This window comes from Haliotis cracherodii, unplaced genomic scaffold (genome assembly GCF_022045235.1).
Source record: "Haliotis cracherodii isolate W230 unplaced genomic scaffold, xgHalCrac1.p SCAF_13, whole genome shotgun sequence".
Taxonomy (NCBI): Eukaryota; Metazoa; Mollusca; class Gastropoda; order Lepetellida; family Haliotidae; genus Haliotis; species Haliotis cracherodii.
The window spans coordinates 38058362-38075639 of NW_027266268.1; the positions used below are offsets into that span (position 1 = coordinate 38058362).

Sequence of the window (17278 nt, forward strand, 5' to 3'; positions counted from 1 at the left end):
AGATATCACACTCATCTCTCTGACATGTTTTCAGAAACATGGTAGTTATGTCAATTGGATTTTATCAATTGACTCACATGTAACGTAGTCTGCATTATGGGTGAGCTTAATATATATGGTACATTGTAAGCTAGTTGGATTTCATGTGATTATACCTTTTAAACAGATGTTCAACAAAACACATGTCCAGATGCTGGATGAAGATATCGCTCTTCTCAGGCTCCCACTTTGTTGTTTCGCTTTCTTCAGTGGAAGTTACTGTCAACGTCGTGTTCGTGTCCAGTACTCTCAGTATAATTATTAACACACATAAATGAAAACTGCAAAGGGACCAATGAATATCAGAAAATGCGAGGCCAAACTCATGTACCACAATACTATAGTTAAATTAACCCAAAACAGGCCCCACTGCTAGCAAGCCATGATTAAGGTTAAGTACCACAATTTACGAAAAGATTAAATAACTTCAGGTATACAGGCATCATTACCTTGACACTCGTCTTGATGTACTCAGTGAATATTCCATCAAGTCCACAAGCTGTGTTATAACGTAACCTGTTACAGCTGAGGTTATGTCATCTTCACAAATACACCAATCTAACAATTTACACCTTTTGACTGAAACAAATCTAGGCTTACATCCTCTTCTTTATAATCATTCGATTCTGTGAAATAGTCCTACAATTGTTCGACACTGGAACCTTAAAGGAACTTAGTTGTTTACACAGATGTTCAACAAAACACATGTCTAGATGCTGGATGAAGATATCGCTCTTCTCAGGCTCCCACTTTGTTGCTTTGCTTTCTTCCGCGGAGGTTACTGTCAACGTCGTGACAGTATAATTAATGACACACATAAATGAAAACTGTAAAGTGACCAATGAATATCAGATAATGCAAGGTCAAACCCATGTGCCGTAAAACCTATAAGAAGGGAAACAGCTCTGCTCTTGCTGAACAGGAGGCTTCAGTGTTTTACAGGTTGGGGTCCAAGTGCTCTGTCTTCGTCTACTCGTCCATTGGCTGTATATAGACCAGTAGCTTTACATATATCTGACAGTTTATGTTAATAAGAACTGGCTGTATATAGACCGGTAGTTTTACATATATCTGACAGTTTATATCTATAAGAATTGGCTGTGGTGTACCTTGAACTCCCGTCTATACCCACGTCCAACTGGATTAAAACACCATGATCTCTTCACGTTAATCCTCTGTGTATAGAAATATGAGCAATTTACTTTGCTTATTGGGGTGATTGAATGAAATCAGATTCTACCAAGGCGTCACAGTTGTCAGCAAGGCACAACTGACACACTCCCTATGGCGGGCGACTGAATATCAAGCCAGGTATCTGTCCCCTAGTTGTTGATGTGTCTGTAGTAGACATTGGAGAGTCTGTAAATGTGAACTGTACTCCATCTACTGTTACTGTATCCTTTCCTCCCACACCACAGATGGTGTGAGGTCCCTCCATGTTCACACACAGAGTATAGGTCGCACCTGCTGTGAGGGACAGATATCTCGGAAACAGGACGTCATTCGAAATCTTCCTGCCATGAAGCGTCATCCTGGTGTTCTGGAACAGTTCATCAATCAGCAGGTTATTGGCGTCATACACTCTGATTGTCAGTTTATATGAATCATCATTTCTACTATACAGCTGACAACCTTGTAGGAAAATGCTCTGATTAGGTGAGAAGGCGATAGCATTATGCCCATTAGCCGACATCGAAAAGGGACTCAAAGAGGAAAACCTATTGACACTTGCACAGGATGCCTTCCGTTGCCCGTGAATAATACTGTCAGCCTTTCTATGTGAATGTTTAAACGGAGATATGTCAACATTTGAGTCCATAGCTCTGTCCATTATTCGTAATCTCTCATCCCCTGTCAGCACACCTGATCTCCCTACAACCTTCACCAGATACTCCAGGGGCATGCTGGTAAACCGGATCTCATACCTCATATCTCCCATGAGTCTCCGTATGTTATCAGGCGTGTCACTCACACCTTCCTTCCGGCATCTTTCCTTTGTCCAGGACAGCACAGCTTCAAATACGTCTTCCTCTTTCAATCTCAAATTGTCTGACCTGACAAACTGATCCATACAATCAGGGCAAAGATTCACAAACCCCAGAGACTTGGCAACTCTGTTCCCTCCTTGTGTAAGAAGCTTCAACGCCTTCTGTTTCAGGTCCAGCTCCCCGTAACCATGACACTCCTCCAGGATCTGGCAGACATTGTCTTCTGACAGGGACTGTTCCAGGAACGTTACACACAGATTGAACAATGCGTCTTGAGAGTATTTCCTAGAGGTGTACATTAGTCCTGTGACTGTTTCAGCGCTGATAGTGGCCTTGTCTGTATACACATACCTACAATAATATATTGGAACAATGTTTAGATTGCTTAAAACAAAGGATTCATGAGATTTATCAGCTTAGTTCAAATCCAAATAGCACAATCATGTTGGGTTGTCTGTTTCAAATGTTCACTTGTTCAGACGAGTACAGTTGTAGTTACTGGTAGAGGCTAACCCATGTATTATTCCTTCTTCTCACTTGTCAGGGACCGCCTCCGTGGCCTAGTGGTAGAGCGTCCGCCCGGAGAGCGAAGGGTCCGGGGTTCGATCCCCGACCGCGTCATACCAAAAGACGTTAAAAGATGGTACTTGTTGTTACCCTGTCTGGCGCTCGGCATTAAGGGGCTAAAACAAGGACTGGTCGGCTCGGAGTCAGTATACTGTGTCTGAGTGGGGTATTCATGTTAAACTGCGGCATGGTATCTCAGTGAGCTAGCACTATAAATCGGCATCAGTCCGGACTAGTACAAGCAGCCACACACATACATACACGTGCATGCACGTCGCTATATAAGTGTAATAATCTTGGACGCGACGTTAAACCCCATTACACCTCACCTCACCTCACTTGTCAGCATTGATTACAAAAGGTGTTATCTTCAATGGATAATGGTTGATTTGTAAAACTGCCAGAATAATCTAACCTCAAGAACTCTTTGAAGATGTCTGCCTCAATGTCAGAGATGGTTACCTCCCCTGGCTCGGCAAGGGGGCCACAGAACATGGCATGGAAGATACAGCTGCGACTGACAAGAACGTAGCGGTGAGCTCGGACCACCCGTTTCTCTGACCCAACAAGGAAGGTGACGTCACTTAAGTCTTCCGTGTCGAGCATGCGCAGATTACACTCTGTGACAGTCTTCCCTGACTGCCAGTTGTCGACAGATCCAGATCCTCGGCTTGTACCGGACATCCTATAGCTTGGAACTGACAACAAAAGGACACATAGATGATAACCATGAGTTAATGGTTAAAGCATTAGTCATATAAATGTACTGTGTAAAGAGCAGTCTTATAAATTCACATGGCTTAAATCACGTTTGAGTATTGCTAGGCAATAAGTGTTCATTTGATAACCTACACAATCAACTATACTTGCCAAGGATTTTTGTTACAGTGGCCTTAGTGTGGGAGACATGTTTGCGTATGTTATGGAACTGATCCACGAGAGTGACACTGTAAGATACACCTCACATTGGAATGAATGTAGTAGATAAAAGCCTTATTGCATTCAATGTCTGCGAAATGAAAGTTCTTCTGTCTTTCTGACACCATGGGACCAACTTCAGTCCTAGTGTACAGATCCCTGCCACACAGTCCACAGTCTGGATCCTTGAATCTGTTGCTGTACAACAGTAGTAGCGTGTGACAATGCTACTATTGAGTCCCTACTGACTGAGAAGGCACAAGGACTCTTATGTGGACATTAAAGCAAGAAACTAGATTTAATACTTCCCTCAGCCACATTTAGCAGGCTGCCACTAAAGTGAAGAAAATATTGCAACGTTGACAGAAGTATGGTCAGTGAACAACATGAACTTATGGCCGGCAGAAAACTCCAGCGGAGTATGCCGATGTTGTATCCCACTTTGTTGGCCTGTAAACGTGTTTGAAGTGGGGAGTGTGTGTGTGTGTGAGTGAGTGTGTGTGAGTGAGTGAGTGTGTGTGTGTGAGTGTGTGTGGAGTGTGTGTGTGTGTGTGTGTGTGTGTGTGTGTGTGTGTGTGTGTGTGTGTGTGTGTGTGTGTGTGTGTGTGTGTGTGTGTGTGTGTGTGTGTGTAATATGTTGAAGTCATTATAAGTCACCAAGAATCACATCATATTCAATTATTAATAGACACAAAATACTTAGCTGTGTGGACGGGGTGGCAACTACAGGATCTAAAACATAATTGTGGATCTGATTTAACGTCCGGGGATACACGCGTTTTCAGCATTCACACACGCACGCACACACGTACGCAATAACCAATAAGGGTTGTCGGGTAACTACTTGTTAAATGGAACTAAGAACTAATTTACACCTTTTGACTGAAACAAATCTAGGCTTACATCCTCTTCTTAATAATCATTTGATTCTGTAAAATAGTCCTACAATTGTTCGACACTGGAACCTTAAAGGAACTTAGTTGTTTACACAGATGTTCAACAAAACACATGTCCAGATGCTGGATGAAGATATCGCTCTTCTCAGGCTCCCACTTTGTTGCTTTGCTTTCTTCCGTGGAGGTTACTGTCAACGTCGTGACAGTATAATTAATGACACACATAAATGAAAACTGTAAAGTGACCAATGAATATCAGATAATGCAAGGTCAAACCCATGTGCCGTAAAACCTATAAGAAGGGAAACAGCTCTGCTCTTGCTGAACAGGAGGCTTCAGTGTTTTACAGGTTGGGGTCCAAGTGCTCTGTCTTCGTCTACTCGTCCATTGGCTGTATATAGACCAGTAGCTTTACATATATCTGACAGTTTATGTTAATAAGAACTGGCTGTATATAGACCGGTAGTTTTACATATATCTGACAGTTTATATCTATAAGAATTGGCTGTGGTGTACCTTGAACTCCCGTCTATACCCACGTCCAACTTGATTAAAACACCATGATCTCTTCACGTTAATCCTCTGTGTATAGAAACATGAGCAATTTACTTGCTTAATGGGGTGATTGAATGAAATCAGATTCTACCAAGGCGTCACAGTTGTCAGCAAGGCACAACTGACACACTCCCTATGGCGGGCGACTGAATAGCAAGCCAGGTATCTGTCCTTCGTGTCTTGATGTGTCTGTAGTAGACATTGGAGAGTCTGTAAATGTAAAATGTACTCCATCTACTGTTACTTTAGCAGATCCTCCCACACAACAGACAGTGTCAGGTCCCTCCATGTCCACACACAGAGTATAGGTCGTACGTGCTGCGACGGAAATAGACCTGGGAAACAGGACGTCGTTCAGCTTTCTCCTGCCTTGAAGCGTCATCCTGGTGTTCGGGAACGGTTCATCAATCAGCACGTTAATGGGGTCAAACACTCTGATTGTCAGTTTATACTCTTCATCATTCCGCCCCCCATACAGTACACACCCCAGTAGGAGAATGTTCTGACTAGATGAGAAGGAGATAACACTTTTCTCAGGTGGCATAAACGAAAAGGAGTGAGACGAAAACCTATTCACCACACTTCCATAGGATGCTTCATGCTTCTCCTGAATGATATTGTGGGCCTTTCTCTGTGAATGTTTAAACGGAGATATGTCAACATTTGTTTCTGTAGCTCTGTCCATTATTCGTACTCTCTCACTGTCTGTCAGCACACCAGATCGGCCTACAACCTTCACCAGATACTCCAGGGGGATGCTGGTAAACCGGATCTCATACCTCATATCTCCCAGGAGTCTCCGTATGTCCTCAGGCGTGTCACTCACACCTTCCTCTCGGCATCTTTCCCTTGCCCAGGACAGCACAGCATCAAATACGTCTTCCTCTTTCAAATCTAAATTCTCTGACCTGACAAACTGATCCACACAATCAGGGCAAAGATTCACAAACCCGACTGACTTGGTGACCCTCATCCCCCCTTCAGTAAGAATCTTCAGCGCGTTCTGTTCGAGGTCCAGCTCTCCGTAGACATGACACTGTTCCAGGATCTGGCAGACATTGTCTTCTGACAGTGATTGTTCCAGGAACGTTACACACAGATTGAACAATGCGTCTTGAGAATATTTCCTGGAGGTGTACATGAGTCCTGTGACTGTTTCACCGCTGATATTGGCCCTGTCTGTGTAAACATACCTACAATGATATATTGAAACAACGTTGAAAACAAAGATCAAAAGGTATCTACAGTACTATTTAAGATGAATGGATTAATATTACGTTAATGGTACAATGGATTAATTAAGATTTTATCAGAGTTCTCAAACTTTTTCTCAAATCCAAATAGCACAATCATGTTGGGTTGTCTGTTGTAAATGTTCACTTGTTCAGACATGTATAGTTGTAGTTACTTGTAGAGGTTAACCCATGTAATATTCCTTCTTCACACTTGTCAGGTCAGCATCAAATACAACAAAAACAGCTATATGCTACCCACAAAACTCCCTTGACGAAGGACATGCAGACGTAGTTCTACTGATCTCATATTGCCTTCGAAACTACAAATCCATACACTTTAAATTTAACTTGAATATGGAATTACACCTTTCTTTCTGCCGAGCGACTTCGAGACTTTGGAATAAAATCAGCTTTGATTACGGAAGGTGCTATTTTCTCTGGGTAATGGATGATTTGTAAAACCGCCAGATCAATCTCACCTCAAGAACTCTTTGAAGATGTCTGCCTCAATGTCGGGGATGGTTACCTCCCCTGTCTCCGCCAGGGGGCCACAGAACATAGCTTCGAAGACACAGCTGCGACTGACAAGAACGTAGCGGTGAGCTCGGACCACCTGTTTCTCTGCCCCCACACGGAAGGTGACGTCACTGAAGTCTTCCGTGTCGAGCATGTGGAGATTACACTCTGTGACAGTCTTCTTTGACTGCCAGTTGTCCACATATCCAGATCCTCGGTTTGTATCGGACATCCTATAGCTTGGAACTGACAACAAAAGGACACATAGATGATAACATGAGTTAATGATTAAAGCACTTGTCATATAAATGTAATGTGTAAAGTGCAGTGTATAATGCTATTATATACAACTGAGTCTTAAATCTCACTTGGCTTAAATCACGTTTGAGTGTTGCTAAGAAACAATGTGTTCATTCCATAACCTACACAATCAACTATACTTGACAAGGGCTTTGGCTGCAGGAGCCTTAGAGTGGGAGACATGTTTGCGTACGTTATGGAACTGATCCACGAGTGTGACACTGTAAGATACACCTCATATTGAAATGGATGTAGTGAATGAAAGCCTTATTGCATTCACTGTCTGCGAAATGAGAGTTCTGCTGTCTTTCTGACACCATGGGACCAACTTCAGCCCTAGTGTACAGATCCCTGCCACACAGTCCACAGTCTGGATCCTTGAATCTGTTGCTGTACTCGGGCGTGGGGCAATGCTACTATTGAGTCCCTACTGACTGAGAAGGCACAAGGACTCTAATGTTGACTAAAGCATGAAATTAGATGTAAACCATCCCTAAACCCTATGCATCTAGGTTGAGAGGACTGACTTGTGGATCTCCACTTTCTCATCTATTCTATATGATCTACTTTGCAGAAACTGCTTTCCAGACATCACTGTTAATGAATTCATTAAAGAAAGAATGTAGATTACACATTTGTCCTGCTACTGGTCAAGACGACGCCTCTAACAAAACATATTGTGATATACACAACCATCCTTGGGATGGCAAGGACATTGTCGGTCAAGAATTCCTCCCTAACCTGAAAACCATAGTTCAAATTAAGAGCAAGCCGGTTCTAACCACCTCAACATCTTCACATTTGTAAACATAACGAAGGAAGAGTCCCGTCCTATGACATTGCTGCTCCGAATTCCAAATTCAACCTGGTGGCAAGCTGCCACCAAAGAGACGAAAATACACAACCTCCACACAAGTATCCTCAGTGAACAACATGAACTTATGACCGGCAGTAAGCTCCACTTTGTTGGCCTGTAAACGTGTTTTTCATGTCAATTATTGAAAAAATGGAAACTCATTAATGTCTTGTACATTGCAAACCATTTTATTGATTTTCAGAATGTATGTTTCGGAACATGTATCGTACAATGTTTGAAGGTGTGAGTCAACGTTGACAATTCAACATGCTAATTAAACCAATAACCATATTCACATAATTGATTTTAATAAAATATGTATCTTAATACGTGTATCTTATTGTGTAATATATCTGTATATTTGTAATGTGTACATGTATAAATGAATAAACGAATACCTGACATTCTGCCACAGACTCTAGTTAATCATCTAATTGTCCCCAAGAACAACAGGTGAGGCCACAGTGAGGTTCCCGTGTACAGAGCATATTACGTATAATCTTTTCCACCACCTTGATGAACATGTTCATACATGAGTGAGGGTCGACAAGTAAAAATATGGCGGAGGTCCCCCACATGCTGGATGAAATCTACAACTATCCAGTGACTCAGTATCGTACTTCCGTGCGCGAAATACGCATATGCACGTTAAAACCCAAACAAAGTAAGTAAGTAGTGAGTGTCAGTGAGTTGGGTTTAATGCCGCTTTTAGCAGTATTCCTGTTATATCGCGGCGTGTCTGCTTTATGTGGGAGGAAAGCCCGAAGTGATGCAGGTCTCAGACGTTTACCACTTCGTGAAACCCACGAGCACGGGTATGGTGTGGACAAACCTAGAAACATTATCTTTTCCATCCCCTTGATGAACATGTTCACACATGCGAGAGGGTCAACAAGTAAACATATGGTGAGGGGTCCCCACAAGCTGGATGAAATCTACAACTATCCAGTGACTCAGTATCGTACTTCCGTGCCGGGATTCGAACCCAGAATCATAGGTTTGTGGCGTGCCCAAGGGACACAACTCTGCAAAGCGACTCGCGGCGCCTTAGACGACTGGGCCACCCGTGACCCCCTAGTAAGTAAGTAAGTAAGTATCGTACTTCACATCTTAGTCAGAACAATAGCATTTCACCAATTTTACAGTCAACCCTTTTCAATATGGAAAAGCACAGATATGCTGGATAATGATTTTTACACATTAACACAAATATTTACAAGCCAAGTCAATTACAATAAATGTAACAGTTACTTGTTTTGTATAGACCAAGATGATCAAAGGGACATAACTCTGCAGAGTCTAATACAAAAAACTTATGTGGATTCTCCACACGGTTTAAGCCACGATCAATATCACATTAGTCACAAACATTCACACAAAAAATTCCATGATAGCAGGGAACCTTGTTACGTATCACAGAACTTATGGATACTCTGACCAACTGACTGTTACACCAGAGACCATATAATAGTCCGGACAGGCTGCGCAGAACAAGCCGGAGCACTAATTATTTCAATCATATTAAATGATATTATTTAGATTCCACATGTATCAGAGACCATAAAATATTTAATTGTCTCTCCATATATATGAGGACATTCTGCTGGCAAAATGGTTTTGAAAGCTGCAATGTATATATGTCAATAAGCTACCAGGAATGGTTCAATGAGTTTCCCAGTTAATTCTCTCACATTCCGCATCTGCTATGCCTTAATTTGGTTGGTTTGTTGTTTAACGCCGCACTCAACAATATATGACGGCGGTCTGTTAATAATCGAGTCTGGACCAGACAATCCAGTGATTAATATCATGAGCATCGATCCACCCAATTGGGATCGATGACATGCATTTACCAAGTCAGGGAGCCTGACCACCCGATCCCGCTAGTCGCCTTTTACGACAAGCATAGTCACCTTTTACGGCAAGCATGGGTTGCTGAAGACCTATTCTACCCCGGACTCTTCATGGGCCGCTATGCCTTGAAGCAGTGACTGTGAGATATTGGGGCTTAGAAATCCCTTGAATAGTACAAATGTAATTGGACCCCTTTTAACTCTATTGTATATCATATACTCTGTTTGATGTTTAATGACACACTCAGTAATATTCAAAATAATTAGTATAATTATATTACTGTACATACCCTCCTACATATATAGTGTGAACATCATCGCCTATTGTACAATGTCATAACATTTTCATCCTGTGTTTCTGTGTATGAGAAGAATAATCAAAATAATCTTGGAAAAATAGCATAACACAAACATCATAGGAACTTGTATTATTACACTTATATCCCGTCCAATGAGTGGCATAACATCTTTAAAATATATAAATTAGAGAATAATTTTATTTTCATTTGGCTTTTGCTATTTCATAGGAAAACAATGTGTTCAGAAGTGGCCAAGATAGCTATTTAACAGAAAATTTACTCTATTATTAAACATGTCACCACCTCACGAAAGTTATGATATGATAAAGGATCAAATAATACATTTGGGAGTGATATCATGGTTAGAAATTAAACATGGCAATGGGTAGTAAATACAGCTAACAAGCAACACGACCATTTTCATAGGAATTGCATTTTTTCATTAGCGATCTGTATAAGAAGAAGAAATTGTATTCCGCTTTAGTTCCGCATTACCACTTTTATGCGCTTCTATATTTAGCTAAAAATGGCGGCTATCGAGTCAGTAGCACTGCCATTGGCGCACTTTGCAGAACGGAGTAAAAATATAAAACACAAGAAGTACAGATGATTTTGCTCTTATTAAATGTTTGTCAATCAAACACATAGTTGCATGCAACAGATATAATTCTCTACGGTGTTTATCCCAGTTCTGGTCGTATCCCACTTCTGGTCAATACAGCCGTCCCTCTTATCACATAGCACTGAGGTGTGATTATGTCAAACTCCAGACATATCCAGTACTCGATCTAGTCAGTGACACCACACACTGTACACGAGACAGATCACCGTTCAGTACAGCTGTGTAGACAGTGTACACCTTACCTGGGCCGGTACAGAAGGTTTGAACACAGCGGGCGAGAGAGACGCATTCACCCGTTTGAACACCTGGAATTCGCTTTGACACGACTTCCGCATTGCATGAGTATATTTTATGTGCGCTTCACTTGGTATGAAACGAGGGACAACTCTGTCAATCACGCGCACGTGAATTGTAGATACCACAACCTTATTGAACATCAATAAAATGTTATTGTTTAAATTTGATTAGAAAACGCGATACATTTTGTAAAATCTTTCTCACCTGATACTTTTATGAATATTCTTATTTAAGCTCTTGATCAGTGATGAGGAGAGATTTATATTCTACAATGTTAGAATGTGTGAACTGACAGGACTGTCGTTGGTGTGCGTGTGTGTGTGTGTGTGTGGCGGGCGTGCGTATGGCGTGCGTGCGTGCGTGTGTTTGTGCGTGTGTGGGTGTTGGGGTGAGTGTGTGTGTGTGTGTGTGTGTGTGTGTGCGCGTGTGGCGTGCGTGCGTGTGTGTGTTTGTGTGTGTGTGGGTGTTGGTGTGAGTGTGTGTGTGTGTGTGGTAGTGGGGTGTGTGTGAAGACGCTTTGAACGCAGAAACATATTGAAGTCATTATAAGTCACCAAGAGTAACATCATATTTAATCATTAACACACAAAACAACTGTTGGCATGGATACAAAAAAACAATAATGCTAACTTATACAACACAAACCCTGCCGACTCAATACAGTTTTGTTCACATATAACGCACAAATATATATGGGTCCTTCTAAGTCACCAACAATAACATCATAGACTGCTTATTTAATCATTAACATACAAAACAAGGGTTGGCAGGGATACGAGTAGTATCGGCGCAATTACACACAAGCACTGCCGACTCAATTATCAGCCAAGCAGAAAACAGTAGTCCGTTAGTTGGTGCGGCCTAATATTTTATGGAAACAGACAGAAATAGCTTGGTTAGCCATCTGATGCCACTGAATTAATTTCCATTCAGAACCCATTTCTTGTTCAAATTATGTGGGCTGAACACTATCACGGCGGACGACCCTGTCACTCGTGGCATATAACAAGCACACAGCACACACATCTGTGAAAGAAGGATCTTACCTGGCCATGTGCAGGTGTGAACTGACAGGGAGAATATCCTTTATATCATGTGCCAGGCAACAACAGATTTTCTAAAAAGAGCACATTTAATCAACAAATTGAAATCGGACAACAAATTGTCATATTTATAGTGTAGGTCAGAAATAATGTATTCTCATTCTTTGTAGAGATGTCCATTGAAGCGTAAATGTCGACGCCATGTTGTCACGTTTTACAGTCATGTGTTCTCCTATCTATGTTTTATATATCAGTGTATTAGCTGTGAGGACGGGCGGCAACTACAGGACATTAAACATAATTGTGGATCTGATTTAACGTCAGGAGATACACGCGTTTTCAGCATTCACACACGCACGCACACACGTGCGCAATAACCAATAAGGGTTGTCGGGTAACTACTTGTTAAATGGAACTAAGAACCTCATGTGTGATGTACATCTGAAACAGCAGACACCATGACAATCGGATTACTAGCCAAAATCAAATGTGAGACAATGGTAACTAAATAGTTACATAACTGGCGCTAGTTGACATTCGATTCACTTTGAATCTGTATAGTATAGGGCATAGAATACAGCATAGGATTTCTTCTTGGCTGTCCTGGTGTGATCTCGGTAAGCAAAGGGACACAACTCTGTAAGACAAACACTCAACACAAGCTGACTTACTGTTCAGACACAAGCTGTGACATGTCCCACATTTGCATGTAAGGTTCATTGTGACCCGTGTCGATATTGTCAGACACTATTTCCTGCCGGACATGATACACACGACTTACGAATATGAACAGTTCAAAACACAGAGAGCAGAGAGTGGGATCGGTCGATGTTGTTACCTGGAATCTGTGTGTTGCTTTTGAAAGACTTCCGCACGCTCTGTCAGTATGTAATGAGCGAATCACTTCGTATATACCCGAGAGATTTTCTTGTTGTGACGACAATGAATCGTGCAGCTTTAGAGTGTTAACTTTGTAAGAAGATATGTATGTGTACGCATGGTAGCTCTATGCGTGCATGGCCTGATTGACAAGAAGAACGGAAAGAGTTGCCTCCATTTGCAACAGCGACCCATCATTGTTCGGCGAACTGAGCATACAAAACAGTTGGATCAACCTTGCCTTCTTAGGACGGACACAGACGTTTTGAGAAAATAATACATAGAAAATGTTACAGGAGATATAAGAAAAATAGTGTGAGTCCTCGTGTTTACAAAACTAAATTGTTTTGCGGGCCTAGCGACGCATGTGTGTGTGTGTGGCTGCTTATGTACTGGACTTCCCCCAGTTTTATATACATAATACATATGCGTGCAAATAAAAAAAGGACGTTGCATGAACTGGTAAATACGGTCATAAATATTTGATCAATATTTTGCCTAATATAGTTGACCCCTGTTTTCTCGTATCGATCTGCAGCAAGCATAGGAGGTGAAGTGAAATGGGGTTTAACATTGCATCCAAGAGAATTGCACATATTTAGCGACGTGCATGCACGTGTGCAGGTTTGTGGACTAATCCCGATTTAACGTGTATGCCCCACACAGACACAGTATATTGACTCCTCACCGAACAGCCCCCTTATACCGAGCCTCAGACATGGTATCAACAAATATCAACTTTTGGTATGACGCGGCCGAGGTTCGAACCCCAGAGCTTCCGCTCTCCGGGTGGACGCTCTACCACTAGACCACGGAGGCGGTCATCAAGCATAGGCAAGTATTTGTCGTCAGTGCAGACAGCTCTGTCAGTGGGACTGGAAATGTGGGCCTGCTAGGAATACATTTGGGTGTGTATGCACAGTTTGTTAAACTGTCAAATGTGTTGTGATGCATTGGAAAAACTACGCCATTTGCCAGCACACGCGAACAGATAAATACCGATAGGTTACATGACTGGCTTCAGGTCTCCTCTCGGGCGGTGGGTAGCCAAGTGGTTAAAGCGTTCGCTTGTCACCCCGAAGAACCGGGTTCGATTCCCCACATGGGTACAAGACGTGAAGCCCATTTCTGGTGTCCCCCGCCGTGTTCCTGCTGGAATATTGCTAACAGCGACGTAAAACCATACTCACTCACTAACTCACTACTCAGGTCTCCTCTCATTTTTTTCTCCAGACAGAGGCTGCAAGTAGCACAGCACAGCCGTATCTAATGACCTTTTTGAAAATTTCAGGCCCAGTTTTCTTTGAAAAGTAGATATCATTTTACCATTTTAAAACATAAATATAGGTAGAAAACCCTTTCCATGATCATACGGAATATCGTTTGTGTTTCAGAGGTGTAAAGGTGTCCAGGTGTTTAACTGTTTGTCAGCGATTCCCCACATTGGTACACATCGCGAAGCCCATTTCTGGTGTCTCCCTCCGAGGCATTGGTGGAATATTGCTAAAAGCGGCGTAAAATCAATCCCACTCACTCACTCATACGTTATTTTATTCTACGTCATTTCACATCACGCCTATAGTACGAGACTTAAATGAGCACCGGGTGTCTGGACTCATTGACCTGGTTAACTGTGTGTCATCCTGCCCTGATGGCGTTGATCGTTGCTCTTGCTGTAAGTCACCAGTTTGCCCTCAGCCTACTCGAGTACAGACAGGTCATCGTGAATGTAATGTTGCCGGGTGCCATGTGAAAAACATACACTCAGTCAGTCACTCTAATGTTACTGGTGTGTTTCTGTCATTGAAAAATATATTCGAACCATTATTGTCATGTTGTATAGGACTTTCATACACGTTTACTCAAGAACAGCTGAGATGTTTGATGAAAGTGCACGTCGCTTCGGCCTCTTAGTGTTCGGTGTATGTGTCTAGGATGTCATGTGTTAGTCCTTTTCGTGAACACCTTATCATTGGTTTTCAGTGGTCCATTCATATAATATTCACCGCTACTTTGGCATTTTTGTCCAGTGGTGACTGTTTCGGCGTATGGTCGAGAATCTCTGACGGTGACGTTATGTATTACAATGTTACTGAATGTTTGAAATCAAACGTGCGCTATTGGAATACGATGACATGCGATCAACCAAGTCACCGAGCCTGTCACATTCAGTCGCCTCTTAAGACACTCACAGGTTGTTGGGGAGATATATACTTACTTGAAATCCGCACGTTTTTTACTTAGTTTATCATTATATGTCCAACAAAGTCCTATGTTTTAAATCTCTCTTGTTTTTTCTGGGCCAAATATCAATACTTTTATTAGGCTTTGTGTTTAGGTTGGCTTATTTGTAGAACTCTGTTGTGAGCTATTGCAAACTTCACCTGCGTCCATGGAAAATCACATTTAGGATATGAGACTTGCTTCATACTGTTTGACCCATTGGCAAGAAGTTCGCGTTAATTTCAATTACAGAGAATACAACAAACACTTTAAACATTGACAATATGTAGATGTTAGTTGGTCAGGAGATTCCCATGTTGATGGGGTTTAACTTCACTTGAGTGAGTGAGTGACTGTTGTTTTATGCCCCAGGCAGCATTATTCCTGTTTTTCACCGTGGCCAGTATAAATGCAAGTCTGGCTGCGGCCTCTTCATGGTACTGTACACAATCAGCTGAGTCAGCCATGCTGAGCACTCGATCACTGTGGTAGATGTCTGACAACGATCACAGGACACGGGTCCTATACTACCGTCGTCAATATTTGTGTGTCAGGGAAACGTATGAGAAAAAAACCATGTTGATTTTCCTTCAATGTCTACCGGTACTGACACGTGTCAGGATCCTTCAGAAATATGTCGGCCTTGAGATAGTGGTTTTGTGAGTGAGTGAGTGAGTGACCGCGTGCCTGAGTGAGTAAGAGCACGCCGGTTTTGAAGTTTATACCTCCATAAACGCCAAAAAACATATTCAAGCGACGTCTAGATAAATCAACAATTATAACTCATAATACTCATAGGTAATACACCAAAAAACTGTAGACAGCAATACAAATCAGTGACATCGTTTGACTCGTGAAGATCCGGGTTAGAATTTGTCTTCATCAACCAATGCTTGCCGTAAGACGCTACTGTGTTTGTTGGACGAGGCGACTAACGGAGTCAGGTTGTAAAACCTGCTGACTTGGTTGATGCATGTCATAATATCCCAATTCCGTAGATCGAAGCTTATGCAATATATTTACAACTTCTGCAATATATTTACAACTTCTGCAATATATTTACAACTTCTGCAATATATTTACAACCTCTGCAATATATTTACAACTTCTGCAATATATTTACAACCTCTGCAATATATTTACAGCTTATGCAATATATTTACAACCTCTGCAATATATTTACAACTTCTGCAATATATTTACAACCTCTGCAATATATTTACAACTTCTGCAATATATTTACAGCTTATGCAATATATTTACAACCTCTGCAATATATTTACAACTTCTGCAATATATTTACAACCTCTGCAATATATTTACAGCTTATGCAATATATTTACAACCTCTGCAATATATTTACAACTTCTGCAATATATTTACAACTTCTGCAATATATTTACAACCTCTGCAATATATTTACAGCTTATGCAATATATTTACAACCTCTGCAATATATTTACAGCTTATGCAATATATTTACAACCTCTGCAATATATTTACAACTTCTGCAATATATTTACAACTTCTGCAATATATTTACAACTTCTGCAATATATTTACAACCTCTGCAATATATTTACAACTTCTGCAATATATCTACAACTTCTGCAATATATTTACAACTTCTGCAATATATTTACAACTTCTGCAATATATTTACAACTTATGCAATACATTTACAACTTTTGCAATATATTTACAACTTATGCAATATATTTACAACGAAGACCGTGCAGGGAGCTGTCCCAGTTTATTGACAAGCACTACACACACACACGAGCTTACATCAAGGATCACACAGCACTAGCTTATTATGATATATACAATTAACATGTATACCGAGGAAGAAAATGATTCATAAAACAGGGACCAGGAAATTCATTACCACAGCAGTTGTGAGTGACTTGGAGAAATCTTTATCACGACCTTCTTGCACTAAAGCATCAGTCACGAATCCAAACCACGAACAAAATAGCAAACTGCTGACGTCATTATGTTTGAGTGAGTGAGTGAGTGAGTGAGTGAGTTTGGTTTAACGCCGCTTTTAACAGTATTCCAGTTATATCACAGCGTGTCAGCTTAATGTGGGAGGAAAGCCCGAAGTGATGCAAGTCTCAGACGTTTACCACTTCGGTGAAACCCACGGGGACGGGTATGGTGCTGACAAACCTAGAAACATAATCGGGGCG

General features: G+C 41.4%; 2 protein-coding genes across 2 annotated transcripts; both read right to left on the reverse strand.

Annotated features, from left to right (window-relative positions):
* Positions 1-1321: 1321 nt before the first annotated feature.
* On the reverse strand, positions 1322-3278 carry LOC139459308 (BTB/POZ domain-containing protein 6-like). The gene is made up of 2 exons (XM_071240764.1): positions 3010-3278; positions 1322-2378 (listed from the first exon to the last, which is right to left on the reverse strand). The coding sequence occupies exons 1-2, from the start codon at positions 3276-3278 to the stop codon at positions 1322-1324; spliced, it is 1326 nt and encodes a 441-aa protein (XP_071096865.1).
* Positions 3279-4587: 1309 nt separating this feature from the next.
* On the reverse strand, positions 4588-10960 carry LOC139459309 (BTB/POZ domain-containing protein 6-like). Its single transcript, XM_071240765.1, has 3 exons — positions 10887-10960; positions 6678-6960; positions 4588-6156 (listed from the first exon to the last, which is right to left on the reverse strand). Exons 2-3 carry the CDS (start codon positions 6944-6946, stop codon positions 5097-5099), a joined length of 1329 nt encoding a protein of 442 aa, XP_071096866.1. The 5' UTR covers positions 6947-6960; positions 10887-10960; the 3' UTR covers positions 4588-5096.
* Between the last annotated feature and the right edge of the window lie 6318 nt (positions 10961-17278).